The sequence below is a fragment of the Panthera uncia genome (assembly GCF_023721935.1).
Source record: "Panthera uncia isolate 11264 chromosome C1 unlocalized genomic scaffold, Puncia_PCG_1.0 HiC_scaffold_3, whole genome shotgun sequence".
In the NCBI taxonomy this organism is placed as follows: Eukaryota; Metazoa; Chordata; class Mammalia; order Carnivora; family Felidae; genus Panthera; species Panthera uncia.
The window spans coordinates 65,793,032-65,806,576 of NW_026057584.1; the positions used below are offsets into that span (position 1 = coordinate 65,793,032).

General features: G+C 38.2%; 1 protein-coding gene across 1 annotated transcript in view; it reads left to right on the plus strand.

Annotated features, from left to right (window-relative positions):
• The first annotated feature begins 3,934 nt into the window (after positions 1-3,934).
• TTC21B (tetratricopeptide repeat domain 21B) overlaps positions 3,935-13,545 on the plus strand; it is an 82,646-nt gene continuing 73,035 nt past the window's right edge. Inside the window, exons 1-4 of the mRNA XM_049615553.1 lie at positions 3,935-4,040; positions 8,331-8,460; positions 8,549-8,659; positions 12,146-12,312. Of these exons, the coding sequence (XP_049471510.1) occupies positions 4,020-4,040; positions 8,331-8,460; positions 8,549-8,659; positions 12,146-12,312 (429 nt within the window). The 5' untranslated portion in view covers positions 3,935-4,019. The remainder of the gene's footprint in view (positions 4,041-8,330; positions 8,461-8,548; positions 8,660-12,145; positions 12,313-13,545) is intronic.

Consider the following 13,545-nt stretch of genomic DNA (forward strand, 5'->3'; position numbering starts at 1 on the left):
TGGACAGTACAGTTCTAGAGACCTTTGCTTTCACCCTGCTACAAAATACTAATGGCCTAGTCATCCACTTAAATCAAAGAATGGAAACTACAGAGAGCGATACAAAATAGCATCTCAAAAAAAGTTCTCTGGTGATGAGTATAGGAGTGTTCATTACATCGTTCACTTTTTACCCGTTTGAAAATTCTCAAAATAAAAACATGGTAAAAAATACACTGCCAACAACTAAAGCTAGGTATAAATGGTTTTATGAGCAGGGATCCTGAGGTGTGAGCTCCAACTGTTTTAATTCAGCTAATTCAGATAAGAGGTAGGGCCGATGAGGAGGACCCTGTGAATGAGAAACCAGGAGTTGGGTGTGAAGAGAAAACCTGGATACTTTGGGGTGAGAAAAAAAGTCTCAGCTGTCAGAGGGAAATGGAAGCTGTGGTTCTGAACAGGAAAGGCATTCTTCCTGAGGGAGATAGAGTCAGCTGCCTTCTGGATGGAGGGAAAGCCATGTGCCTCAGGCTTAAGATGACACTCTTATGAGCTTCTGGTCTAATTTCTTGTAGATAAAAAAGTCAAGCTGGAGGAATAAGAGGTATTAGGGCAAACACATTTGAATGACAAGCTGGGGGAAGCAATTCAGTGGAGCAGAGTTACCACACGGTGGCTACTAATACAGATGCTGAAACGGATGCACAGGGAAGAGAGAGACTGGTGGGAAAGGCAGGGAAAGGAAGGTCTGTGAGGAAAATTACATTGGACATACTTGAAGACAATCACATTACAGCAGAGCATCCTTTATGACCTCACGTGTACTGGGCATGAAGCCAGAGTTCCTCATTTATTTTTGCAGACTCAACATTGTACATTAGCATGTATTGCCTCTAAGGAATGTTGGTGACTACTTGGAAACAAATACTGCCATAAACAAAGTTATCAAGAATCAGACACCTAGAAAGCTAAGGCCTGGTTTTTCTCAACCTTAGGGTAAAACTTAGAACAGACCTCTGGTTATCTCACATCCAGAAATAATAGAGCGTCTGGGAAGATGGCAGTGTGGATCTGATGTTAGGTAAGATTTTTTTAAATATGAACATGGATCCAAGTGAGTAAATTCTAGGCTGAAGGGAGAGTTATCTTTATTCTTTGTTCTTATTTTATCAACCAGATACAGATTCTTGAAAGGAGTAGAAAGAAAGACAAATAGCATCTCGTGAAGATGTTCTGTATATGGTGGTTGTAAACATTTAAATAATTCATTAGTTCTATTTCAAAATACCAGACTCTTCTGAAAAATATTTTTCTGTATCTTCTGTCTCCTACTTTTGCATAGATGAAATGTCAAAATACAATCAAGAAAACCAAGAAAAAAATAACTTCCTGGTAAGTCTCCATCATGAAATTTGAGTAGAAACAGCCCCTATATCTGATAGTGAGCAAAAGGCAAATTTTCTATTATCTGGCAGTTTTCAGCCGTCAGATATCTGAGCTGCATGGGTATTTTTAAAGAAAAACAAAGAATCAGTGGCCAAAAAGAAGGAATTGAGTAGGAGTTGTGTCTGGAATGTAACAAGTGATGTTAATTTCCCTTCATTCTTAATACATTAATTCCTAAAACTGGGAAGAGACCACTCAATTTAGTGGCTTGCTTAACTGCATTTCCTGAAAGAGCTATCAAAGCTGTCACTATCTATAATTTATTCATTTCCTTTTGTGAATATCTATTCAATATCTACCTTTACTAGACCTTAAAGAACAGGAAGGCAGGAACAAGAATTTTGCTGTTGTAGGCATTCATTAAGCGTTTGGTGCATGAATGAATGAATGACTAAATAATACATTTTTAGAAATTAGATCACTTCTTCAACTTTCTCCATTGTGTTATTAAGCAAAAGAAATGTAAAAGGCATATGTCTGACCATTATTGTCTTCTCCCTAACTTAAATGAATCAAATTGTAGAATTTTAAATGTAGAATTTTAAATGAGTTATGACAATCGTATCTTTTATGTCCTCATTATAGACTTTGATGTGGACCATGGCTTGTGGTATTTTCTACTGCACACCAAGTGCAGATTATGCCACATGCTTTGAAAATCAGACCAGCCGTTACAAGTTGTCCATTATCACAACCGTTTAGCCTGACTATGAATGTTGGAACCATAAGAAAATAATCCTCGTAAAACCAATCTTTAAAAGGAAACGAATGAAAAATATTACCTAGCCTTGAAGTCTTGGCAAGTAACCACTTTTTTCCTTCTAGATTGTCATTACCTAAACTCTAGACATGGAAAAAAAGCAAATGGTCATTGCCTACTCAACACATTTAAAATCTGATTAGGACAATTTCCAAGCATATCAACTAAAGTAAAATAATTAACAATGGGATGGAAATTTGGAATCCATGTAAAAATATTTTGCAAAGAACATTTAAACCTCAGATCTTTACCACTATTTTTGAAGTATCTTTAAGCAGAAATAGGAAATCTCTTAATCCATTACATTTCAATTTAATTCTATGACCTGAAGAAATCTATGAGCAACTGACAGAGTTGGCTGATGGGTACAAACATTAAAAAATGCATAGGCTGGGAATGCAAGCTGATGCAGCCACTCTGGAAAACAGTATGGAGGTTCCTCAAAAAGGTAAAAATAGAACTACCCTACCACCCAGCAACTGCACTACTAGGTATTTATCCAAGGGATACAGGTGTGCTGTTTTGAAGGGACACATGCACCCCAGTGTTTATAGCAGCACTCTCAACAATAGCCAAAGTAAGAAAAGAGCCCAAATGTCCATCAATGGATGAATGGATAAAGAAGGTGTGGTATATACATACACACACACACACACACACACACACTCACACACACACACAATGGAGTATCACTCGACAATCAAAAAGAATGAAATCTTGCCATTTGCAACTAGGTGGATGGAACTGGAGGGTATTATGTTAAGAGAAATTAGTCAGAGAAAGACAAATATCATATGACTTCACTCGTATGAGGACTTTAAGAGACAAAACAGATGAACATAAGGGAAGGGAAACAAAAATAATATAAAAACAGGAAGGGGGACAAAACATAAGAGACTGAAAAATATGGAGAACAAACAGAGGGTTACTGGAGCCAGCATGGGAGGGGGGATGGGCTAAATGGGTAAGGGGCACTAAGGAATCTACTCCTGAAATCATTGATGCACTATATGCTAACTAATTTGGATGTAAATTTAAAAAAATAAATTAATTAAAAAGATGCACAGGAATTAATTTTTTTTTTTTTAATAAGCTGTATATCCAACGTGTGGCCCCGAACACAGGACACCAAGACCAAGAATCACAGCGGGGTGCCCCATGCATAGGAGTTAATCTTATCAGGTTAAAATCAGCAGTATCATTAAAGTAAAATATTTTTTAAAACTTGCTATCATTATCAGAAAGGTTAAAACAAAGGATTAATTTAATGCGCATTCTAACAAAGGGGATCGCTGCAATGCCTGTAAAGGTGAGCTTTCTGTAAAGAATCCTGATTTTTCTGCGCCACCTTGCGGTGATAATAGGATTACTGCAAGTGAAAGTGATAAAAGTTTTTCTTTACGTTGTTCCGGCCTTCAAAGAGCCGCATTGCGGGAACCGGCCCCTACACAAACGTGCAGAAAATGGTGTCTTTCTTTGTAGCCAGTGATCGGAAGGAGACTGCTCTTTTCCCTACTACCTCCCCCATTTCCTTTATTCCGTCATTCCAAATCCACCTCCCTCCTAATGCCGCTCCGCACTCTGACCCCTTCGCCAACCACATCGTCGCACCACCGGGTGCCGCCCCCTTCCCCTTCCGCAGCCCTTCCTCCGGGTCTTCGCAGCACCTCCTCCCCGCGGCACCTCCTCCTCGCAGATCCCTGCGTTGAGAGCCCGCCCCCTGCTTCCGGCAGCCAATGGCAGCCCGGCCCCGCCCCGCCCCTCCCGCCGCTTCCAGAAGCTCTGGTGGGGTTTGGGCCTGGGCTGCGGGACTCTGAGCCCCCCGGTGAGAGCCATGGATTCGCAGGGGCTGAAGGTGAGCGGACGGGGCATGGACGCAAGTTGCCTCCGCCGGCGGCGTGGGCCCGGAGGGGGTGGGGAGGAGAGGACTTCGCGAAGGCGTCGTTATCCTGCTGTGCCTTTGCTGCCCGGGTTCGCCAGGCGTCCCAGTCGGGCGGTGCTAGCCTGTAGCTGTATCACCAGGGCCACCTCCATGGGCCCTGCCTTGGAATCTTGAAGTCCGGGGCAGTCACGCTGCTAACGAATTGCCGTTAGTGTGCGTGTCCCACCCCGTTTAGGTTGTTTACTTTTACTTTGTATCCCGTTTGTTCCGGATGCTTGGTCAACGAATAACACCCACTGCGCCTCCCGGTGCGATTTTTAAGGATTTAATTAAGCAAACTAGTGTCAATAAACCGATTGCACAGAACAGGAACACGAAAGATTATATGAAAACAAAGTGCTAGGCTTGAAAATGGAGGAGTCTTTATTTTGGGGTGATGGGCTTCTTTATCACCGATTCATCTATTAAGCAAATATTTTGTGACGGTCCACTGAAGAAGTGATCTAAAAACAGGGACATGAGGCTTGAGAATTAAGTTTCTTTGTAGGATGATGATCTCCCATTTGTTCACTGATTCACTCTTTCAGCACATGTTGATGGAGGGCTCGCTGTGTGTACATTGGCAGCTGGAGAGAGTGATGAGCAGACCTGAACAGCCCCTGCCTTCACAGATTGTACAATCTAATGCTGGACAAAAACCTTAAATTAATTAGGGGCACCTGGGTGGCTCAGTCGGTTGAGCGTCCGACTTCGGCTCAGGTCATGATCTCGCGGTCCGTGAGTCCGTCGGGCTCTGTGCTGACAGCTCAGAGCCTGGAGCCTGTTTCGGATTCTGTGTCTCCCTCGCTCTCTGACCCTCCCCTGTTCATGCTCTGTCTCTCTCTGTCTCAAAAATAAATAAACGTTAAAAAAATAAATTAAAAAAAAAAACAAACCTTAAATTAATTCAACAAGTATTTATTGAGTGCCCACTATGTTGCTGGCACTATTCTAAGCCCTGAAAATAATAAGTCCTGCAATATTAAAGCTAAGAAAAACACTCCCAGTCTTAGACTTACATTTGACTGGGGGGAGTCAGACGGTAAGTAGTGTGTTAGATGGTGAAAAGTGGATGAAGGACAACTTGGCAGTGACAGAGAGTCCTGGAGAGTCTTCTGATTTTTTGCTTGAGTTACATTATTTTCCAAAGCCCTTCCCATCTCAATTTTTTTCATAACTTTAATTTGTCCTTTGCACTATGAACTAAGTGAACTTTTCAATAAAAACACTTTCATGCCTAATACTGTTATGTGGCTCTTCATCACTTAGACTAGAGGAGTAAATCCAAGTCCTTAACATGAGGCCCTGCTAGACCCTACCTTTCTCTCCAACCTCCTCATCCTAGAATCTGCGTCTTAACATAAGACTCTAAAACAGGGAATGGCAAACTTTCTCTATAAAGGGTCAAATAGTACGTATCTTGGGCTTCACAGGCCATAGGGCTCCTGGCATCTAACCTGCCATTGCAGCTTGATAGCGACCATAGGCAATACTTAAACAAATGAGCGAGCATGGCCCTGTTCCAGTAAAACTTTATTTACTGACACTAAAATTTGAATTTCTTAGTATTTTCACATGTTATGAATATTTAATTTGTTTTGTTCCCCCCCGCCAGCTGTTTGAAAATGTACAAACCATTCTTAGTTTGCTGACCATACCCAAAAAAAAAAAAAAAAAAAAAAAAAAAAAGAGCAGCTGGCTATAGTTTGTCAATCCCTGCTCTACAATACAGGATGACTTTAAGTCCTCTCCATCGCCTCTCCATCCTTGTGTTTCACTGCTGATTTCTTACCAGTGCTGATTTCTTATCTCTGTTGCTGTAGTTCCTCTGCCTGGTAACTCCTCTACCCTCCTCAAGGATCATGAAGGGGAAATATGTGTACGTGTGGACGGAGTGAGGAGTTCATGATTCAAGAGGGAATTCTGAAGTCCACCCAGAGAATCTTTTTATTCTTCTGTCATCCCACACCCCAACCTCATTCTTTACATCCCTACAACACTTTATAAGCTCTTTTCTTGTATCTATGGCATGGTTTTAGTCTTTGGATTCTAGTCTCAGGTTAAAATTTTAAGCCTTTCTGGGTCAGGAACCATGTCTTATTCATCTTCACATAAACAGTATCTAGCCCAGTGTCTGGGACTGGTAGGCAGTCAGTAAACATTTGTTGGTCTGAACAAACCAAGGAGTGGTAATAGATGTGAGAGTAGGAAGTAGACTAGAGAAACAGAAGAGCCTACTGACTGGTTAGAATTAGTGAGACTGGGCAAACTGGAAGGGAGGATGCCATGACTTGATTTCTGGCTTGGGTAGAGGGGGCAAATGGAAAGATAAATCTGGAGCTTTGATGAGAGGTCTTGACTGGACACTACGTTTTTTTATTTCATCAATGTATAGGGCTCAGAGGAACTTACTTTTCTCAGAACAGGAGTTTTACAGTATGATACTGTTAATTAATCCTCACAATGGTCTATAAATGATTAGTGGCATTTTACAAATGAGCAAACTAAGGTATGTAAGATGGACCAGAAATTTAAAACCAGGTCTTTTCACCTTAAATCCATGTCCTTTTTATGATACCTTTCAGGAAAATTATAGATGCTTGGTGATAGTAAATGTTGAATAGAAGTCAAGTAAGATGATATTAACATTGTCCTTAGTTGTGGCAAACAAAGAGTTCATCTGCAATCTTAGGGAAGGGCACAGGAGGAAAAGTGCACTTTACTGAAGCGTGCTGTGTGGGTAACTGGGAACAAGAGAGCAGTAACCACAAGGAGGGAAGCAGAGTAAAAGTTAAAAGGGAATGTTTGCCTAAGTGTTCAAGAGAAGCATGTGGACTGTAGCCCTTCAGAAACAACACACTGTAAAAAAGAGCAGTCTAGGGACGCCTGGGTGGTTCAGTCAAACGTTTGACTTTGACTTGGGTCATGATCTCACAGTACATGGGTTCGAGCCCCGTGTTGGGCTCTGTGCTGACAGCTCAGAGCCTGGAGCCTGTTTCAGATTCTGCCTCTCTCTCTCTCTCTCTCTCTCTCTCTCCCCCCCTCCCTCTCTCCCTCTCCCTCTCCCCCTCCCCCCACTCACGCTCTGGCTCTCAAAAATAAAAAAATTAAAAAAAAATTTGTAAACAGTCTAGACATTCATATTTCAATCTTTTCAATCACTGCTTCATCTATATTTCTCCCTCTTGCTATATGGGCTGCAGAATCAGAGTAGGTGAGTATGGGATGGTCCAAATTGGTTTATGGAGGTGGATCAGGTCCATTACAGAAATAGTGAATATGGCTTCCTTCTTTGATTAGGTTAGCAACTAAGCCTTAGGTATGATCCTGAGAGAAAGGTGTAAAGCATAGACTCAATCAGAACTTAGTATCTCCTGATAGTAGTTTTCTGCGAAGTAAATCTAAATAATATAATTTTGAAAAAAGCTTAAAGGTAATAATTTCCATTTAAAAAGTTTAGATCATTTGTTCTTACTGACAGTTCTTTGTTGTAGAACTCAGAAAGAAAGATATTTGACAGTGAATTGCTGAATTCAATTTGTCATTACTTTGTAATGCTCTAAAAACAAAATAGAAGCAAGATTCTTTTTTAAAAAAGAATCCTGTGGTCTGGCAATGGAAGGCTCTTACTAGTCCTGTTTTTGTCAATTTTCCCATTTTCTTTTCTTTTATGTTTTATTAAGTTTATTTTGAGAGACAGACAGAATCCTCCCCCCCCCCCCACACACACAAGTGTACATGCAAGTGGGGGAGGGGCAGAGAGAGAGACGGAGAGAGAGAGAATCCTCAATAGGCTACCTACTGTCAGCAGTGTGGGACTCGAACTCACAAACTGTGAGATCATGACCCCAGCCTAAATCAAGAGTTTGACGCTAAACCAACTGAGCCCAGGCATCCCTGTTTTCCCATTTTCTAAAACCTTTAAGAAAATGTGGGCAAAGGAAAGAGGCAATAGTAGCCTAATTTCAGTATTGTTAAATAATTTAGAAAAAAAAGATTGAAATTATTAGAAAACATTGAGTTTTTTCAAAAATTTTGTGTTCATTGTGTTTTGCATTTGTTACTGTTAAGTGCTAGCCTTTAACAATATTTTCAGGAACTTGGAAGGAAAAAAGAACCACATTATCTAATTTTAGATTATTTAAAATTTTAGATTAATATCTGCTTCTTAAGGTATTTGAACACCAAAATCTCTTTTAACATTTAGTCCCTGTTTCCTTTTAGACTTTGATTAATTACTATTGTCAGGAGAAATATTTCCATCATGTATTACTTACTGCCAGTGAAGGAGTTAAGAGGTATGGCAGTGACCCAGTCTTCAGGTTTTATCATGCCTATGGTACATTAATGGAAGGTATGTGCTAATTATTAAACATGTTCCATAAGTTTTAAATTCTTGTTTTGTACTATGAAGTTTTTCACATTATAATTTTGATTTTCAGGTAGAACTCAAGAAGCTCTTCGGGAATTTGAGGCTATTAAAAATAAACAAGATGTATCACTTTGTTCTCTAATGGCACTGATATATGCCCATAAAATGAGTCCTAATCCAGGTATAGTATTTAAGTATAATGCTTAGGACAATATTTTCTACTCAATTCATTTTGATTTTTCTCAATTACCATAACATTTAGTCTGATAATCTATATTACAATTTTCTATAGTTACCATTTTATATATTTGTTTTATCTTCCTGACAAGGTTACTGATTTATCAAGCACAAGAAATACGTGTCTTTTATCACTTTCATATTCCTTATATCTTAGGGCAAAAGTTTCATTAATATATAGGGATCATTTGAAATAATATAAAGTTGTATATTGGCAATTATTAAACAAAGGACAGCCCAAAATAGGTTTACACATAAATTGCAGCCAACTTTAATTTTTTTTTTAATGTTTATTTTTGAGACAGAGGGAGACAGAGTGCGGGTGAAAGTGAAAAGATGAGCTACATACTAGAAAAAATATTTGCAATTCATTAACTGACAAGAAAATAGTATTTGAATATAAAAAGAACTCTTACAAAAATAAAGAGCCAATGTAATAAAATTATAGAATATGAACAGATAATACACAGAGAAAAGGCTGATACAAATATGAAGAGATGTTCAACTCTGTTAGTAAGTAGGGAAATTAAAATTGCAAAAAGATACCATTTTACATGTATCATATCAGATTGGCAAAATTTTAAATTTTTTTTAAATGTTTATTTATTTTTGAGACAGAGACAGAGTGTGAACAGGGGAGGGGCAGAGAGAGAGGGAGACACAGAATCTGAAACAGGCTCCAGGCTCTGACCTGTCAGCACAGAGCCCAATGCGGTGCTTGAACCCACAAACCGTGAGATCATGACCTGAGCCGAAGTCGAACGCTTAACCGACTGAGCCACCCAGGTGCCCCATTTTGCAGCCAACTTTATAGCTTATGTGCAAATCTATACCTACATGCAGTTTCTCCCTTCCACTGTATCTTAAGCTTCTCAAAGGCCCGTGTACATCCCTGCAGGGCAGGGAGGGGTGCTAGCTCTTAGAAGATATTCAGTAAATTTTTATCCAGTAGTAGGTTGGGAAATATAACTAGATTATAGAAAGAACCTTATGCATAAGCCAATAATTAAAATTGTGCGAACTGTCAACGAACAGTGATCTTAATGGCTGAAGCACAATATCATAATTATAGGTAATAAAGAAGAAATAGTATTGTATTCTTTCATACATATCCAGTAACAGCTAATAACGTTACAAATGTACATCATGTTTCAAATAATTAGACTATAACCAGATGTCATAGAATGTCTTTTTTTAATATTAGAAAATTTTTTTCCGAAGCAAAGGTACCACATATCTCCTTTATCCTACATGTACTTGCACAGATCAACAAAAAGTTACTTAAAACATTAATGTGTTTAACAAGTAAACAAATCTAATGACTAGATGCTTACCTTCTGCAAGAGACTATGCCAAACACAGAGAATACAAAAGAATTGTAAGAAGTGACCCATGACATCAAGTTTGTAGTCTAGATAAGAAAAGAAAATGTAAAACCCATAAAGGTTAAATTCTAATGTTACTATTAAATAAAATTATGACAAATAAAACAAATGAGTTCATAATTAACTGAAAATGGTATGTACTATTAATCCATAGAAGAACAAAGCAAACGCTTTGTGTAAAATGGGGCCTTAATCTGGTTTTAGAAGCACAAGTAGGATTTGAATATAAAACATATGTGTCGTACAGGGTAAATCAATGGGCAAATATGTGGAAGTGGTTCAGGATTAGCTCTTGTATGGATCTCCTTTCTCTGTGCTCCAGCAAGAGTGTATTTAGGTGGAACACAGAACTTGCATAGAGAGATGTAATCAGTAAATCTAAAAAAAAAGAGATTCGTACAAACTATTTTCCTCTTAGAATCAAGTTTTCATTTAATTGGTTATTCCCAAGAGTGTTGGTTCTGTTGGGAAATGTGATTTCCAGGACACTAAAAGGATGGAGGCAGAAATATTGTTTAGAAACACCTGAGTACAGACTTTACTTTCTACCATAGATGATTTTGAGTGGGCTTAAACTCAGGAGGGGCCCAGATGTCCATTAGTATTGCCTAGGAAGGGCTTAGATTATTCATGTCCGTTCTTCCTGAATACAGATGTAAGCCCTGATTATAAAAGGTCCATTAAGAACTCGAGCTGATATCTGGTAAGAGCCAGCTTTGTGCAGATGGTGTCACAGCAAACAGGTGGCCCACTTGAGACTTGATAGACACCTGGGCAGGAAAGTACAAATCATGCCCCTGCCCTGATGAGTTCTGTTTCTACAGAGTTCTGTCTCTGTATCCTGGCTACTTAATGAAAACTTCTATAGGTGTTCAAGTGGGTGCGTTGGAGGGTCTTCTCGCCAGGCAATCTGTATAGCCTTCCAGAAACAATTTCATTTCATGAACTCAAAGTCGTACCTTGGTGGTTCCACATTTAAGTTTTCATTGGTATCATTAGAGATAAAAGAAAGAGTTGTAATACCTTTTTTGAGTAGCCATTTCCAGAAAGGTAGTCAGAATCACAGCCTTCAGCTTTGACATTTCTTCTTCCTTATTGCATAGTTGATCCACATTCAGATTCAATTCAGGATTTGGATCGAATTGATAGTTGTGTCCTAAGCACACGTGTAATAGATTTAAAGGTTAGAGTTATGAGAGGTGGGCCATCTTTTTAAGGGAGCTGCTATGCAGTCAGTATTAAACCATGTAAATAATGGTAATTATACTACCTTTCATTGACCAATGAGAGCAGCCAGGAATGTTTACATATTTTAGAATTGGATTAGGGAGTTGGGTAATTTGAGTACTAGTCCTGGATTTGCCCCTAATAATTTCAGAATCATTGCTAATTTTTTCAAGTCCTGTTGCTAAAAAATTTGTATATTTAGCCTTTATATCTTGAGAATGACATAAACTATAGAACTGTAGTATGCATTACAGTGGTCATTAACCACATGTGGCTGTTTGAGTGCTGGAATGTATCTAGTTTGAGAACCCAAGTTTTAAATTAACTTTAATTCTAATTTTTAAATTTAAAACTGATACTTGATTCAGTTACTAGAAAAGTAATGTTTGGAATAATGAATATACGAATCTGTTGTTTTCATCTATAAATTTTAAGGAAGCTAAGTACAAATCACATAATTTTGAAGAGAATTTAGCATTATAACTGAGATGTACCTTGTAAAAAATACATATCAGATTTTTAAAATTTAATAAGAAAAAAAGTATCTCAATAATTTTCATGTCAATTGTGTGTTGAAATGATAATTTGGATAAATTAAGTTAAATAAAATATGTTAGTAAAATCAATTTTACTTGTTTCTTTTTACTTTTTTGATGTGGCTACTAGGAAATTTTAAATTACATATGTGACTTAATATTTTATTTCTGTTAGTGGTGTTCTAGAGAGAACTATATTCTGTGCTCTGTTAATCATCTGACCTATTATGAACACTTGATCTAGAATTTAATTTTTATTTAATGTCTTTTTTCCCCTCCTAGATAAAGAAGCTATTCTGGAATCAGATGCCAGAGTAAAAGAGCAGCGTAAAGGAGCTGGGCCAAAAGCTCTGTACCACGCAGGCTTATTTTTATGGCACATTGGTCGTCATGATAAGGCGAGAGAATATATTGACAGAATGATCAAAATGTCAAATGGCAGTAAAGAGGTAGCTGGTCTTCTTATTTTGAAATAGATACAATAAAGGAAGCTTACATATTAAGTAGTATTTATTCTGTTCTATTCTCAGTTTATAAATAACAGCTTTACTTTAATATTATTTTGTAAAATTGTGGCTATCTAAAGTTGTCTATTTTTATGCTGTTAATTAACTCTTGAAAAAATCCCTCCCTGGTTCTTTCCCTTCCTTCCTTCCTTATCTCTATCTTTCTCTCTCACTCTCCTTATTGAACTGTTCTAGGTACGACATACCATTGTTTGCACTGTTAATAATACAAAGATTAGGAATACATAAACTTTACTTACATGGATGGGTCAATCTAGTAGTGTCATAGAGCACCTATCCAGCTAATATTGTTAGAACGTTTATAAATGGTGTGAGAGACATGTGATTGAAGTATTCAGGAAAAGAGTAATTAACAGTTCTTGCTCACTTACTTTGTGCTAGGCACTATTTTGGTACTTAAGGAGAGATCACATCTATAAATGTTAGGAGAATGAGGATGAATTTCTTGAAGGAAGTAGCATTTGAGGTAAAACCTGAAACATGGATACAGCTTCCACATGCAAAGATGATGGAAAAGGGAAACAAATACTCCCAACGTGGGGAATAATAAATGGAAATGAGAAAAACAGAGAGATGTGTTGGTTCTGTGTACAGTAAGAAGCTCACTTTTGACGGGAACACTGTAGAAAAAGAGGGTGGAAGAAAAGCTTAGAGAGGTGGGTTGGGACAAATTGAAGGGCCTTGACAGCTAGCTACAAGTATTTCTATGAAATTTGGTAGGCATGGAGAGGTCATTGAGACTTTTAATTGTGGCAGTGGTATTATTAGAGTACAAATTCTGAAGACTGTTTTAAGTATGGTTTATAGGATGAACTGGCCTAAGGAGAAACTAGAGTGCTGCCCCCAAATGGTAGTACATACTTTCCAGCAGAAGGTTTTAAGGGCCTACGCTAAAATATTGTACATATATGACCACTGTAATGCATACGAAAGCTTTATAGTTTATATCATTCTCGAGATATACGGGCTAAATTAGATGCAAATTTTTTTAACAACAGGACTTGAAAAAATTAGCAATGACTCTAAAATTATTAGGGGCAAGATTTTGAGGTGTCAGATATCAAGGATGTCTCTCTGAGGTCTTAAGTCTGGAGAGTTCAGATCCCAGTTAACATAAACAGAGAATATGTTGAGACGAGAAGGTAATCTTGGAGA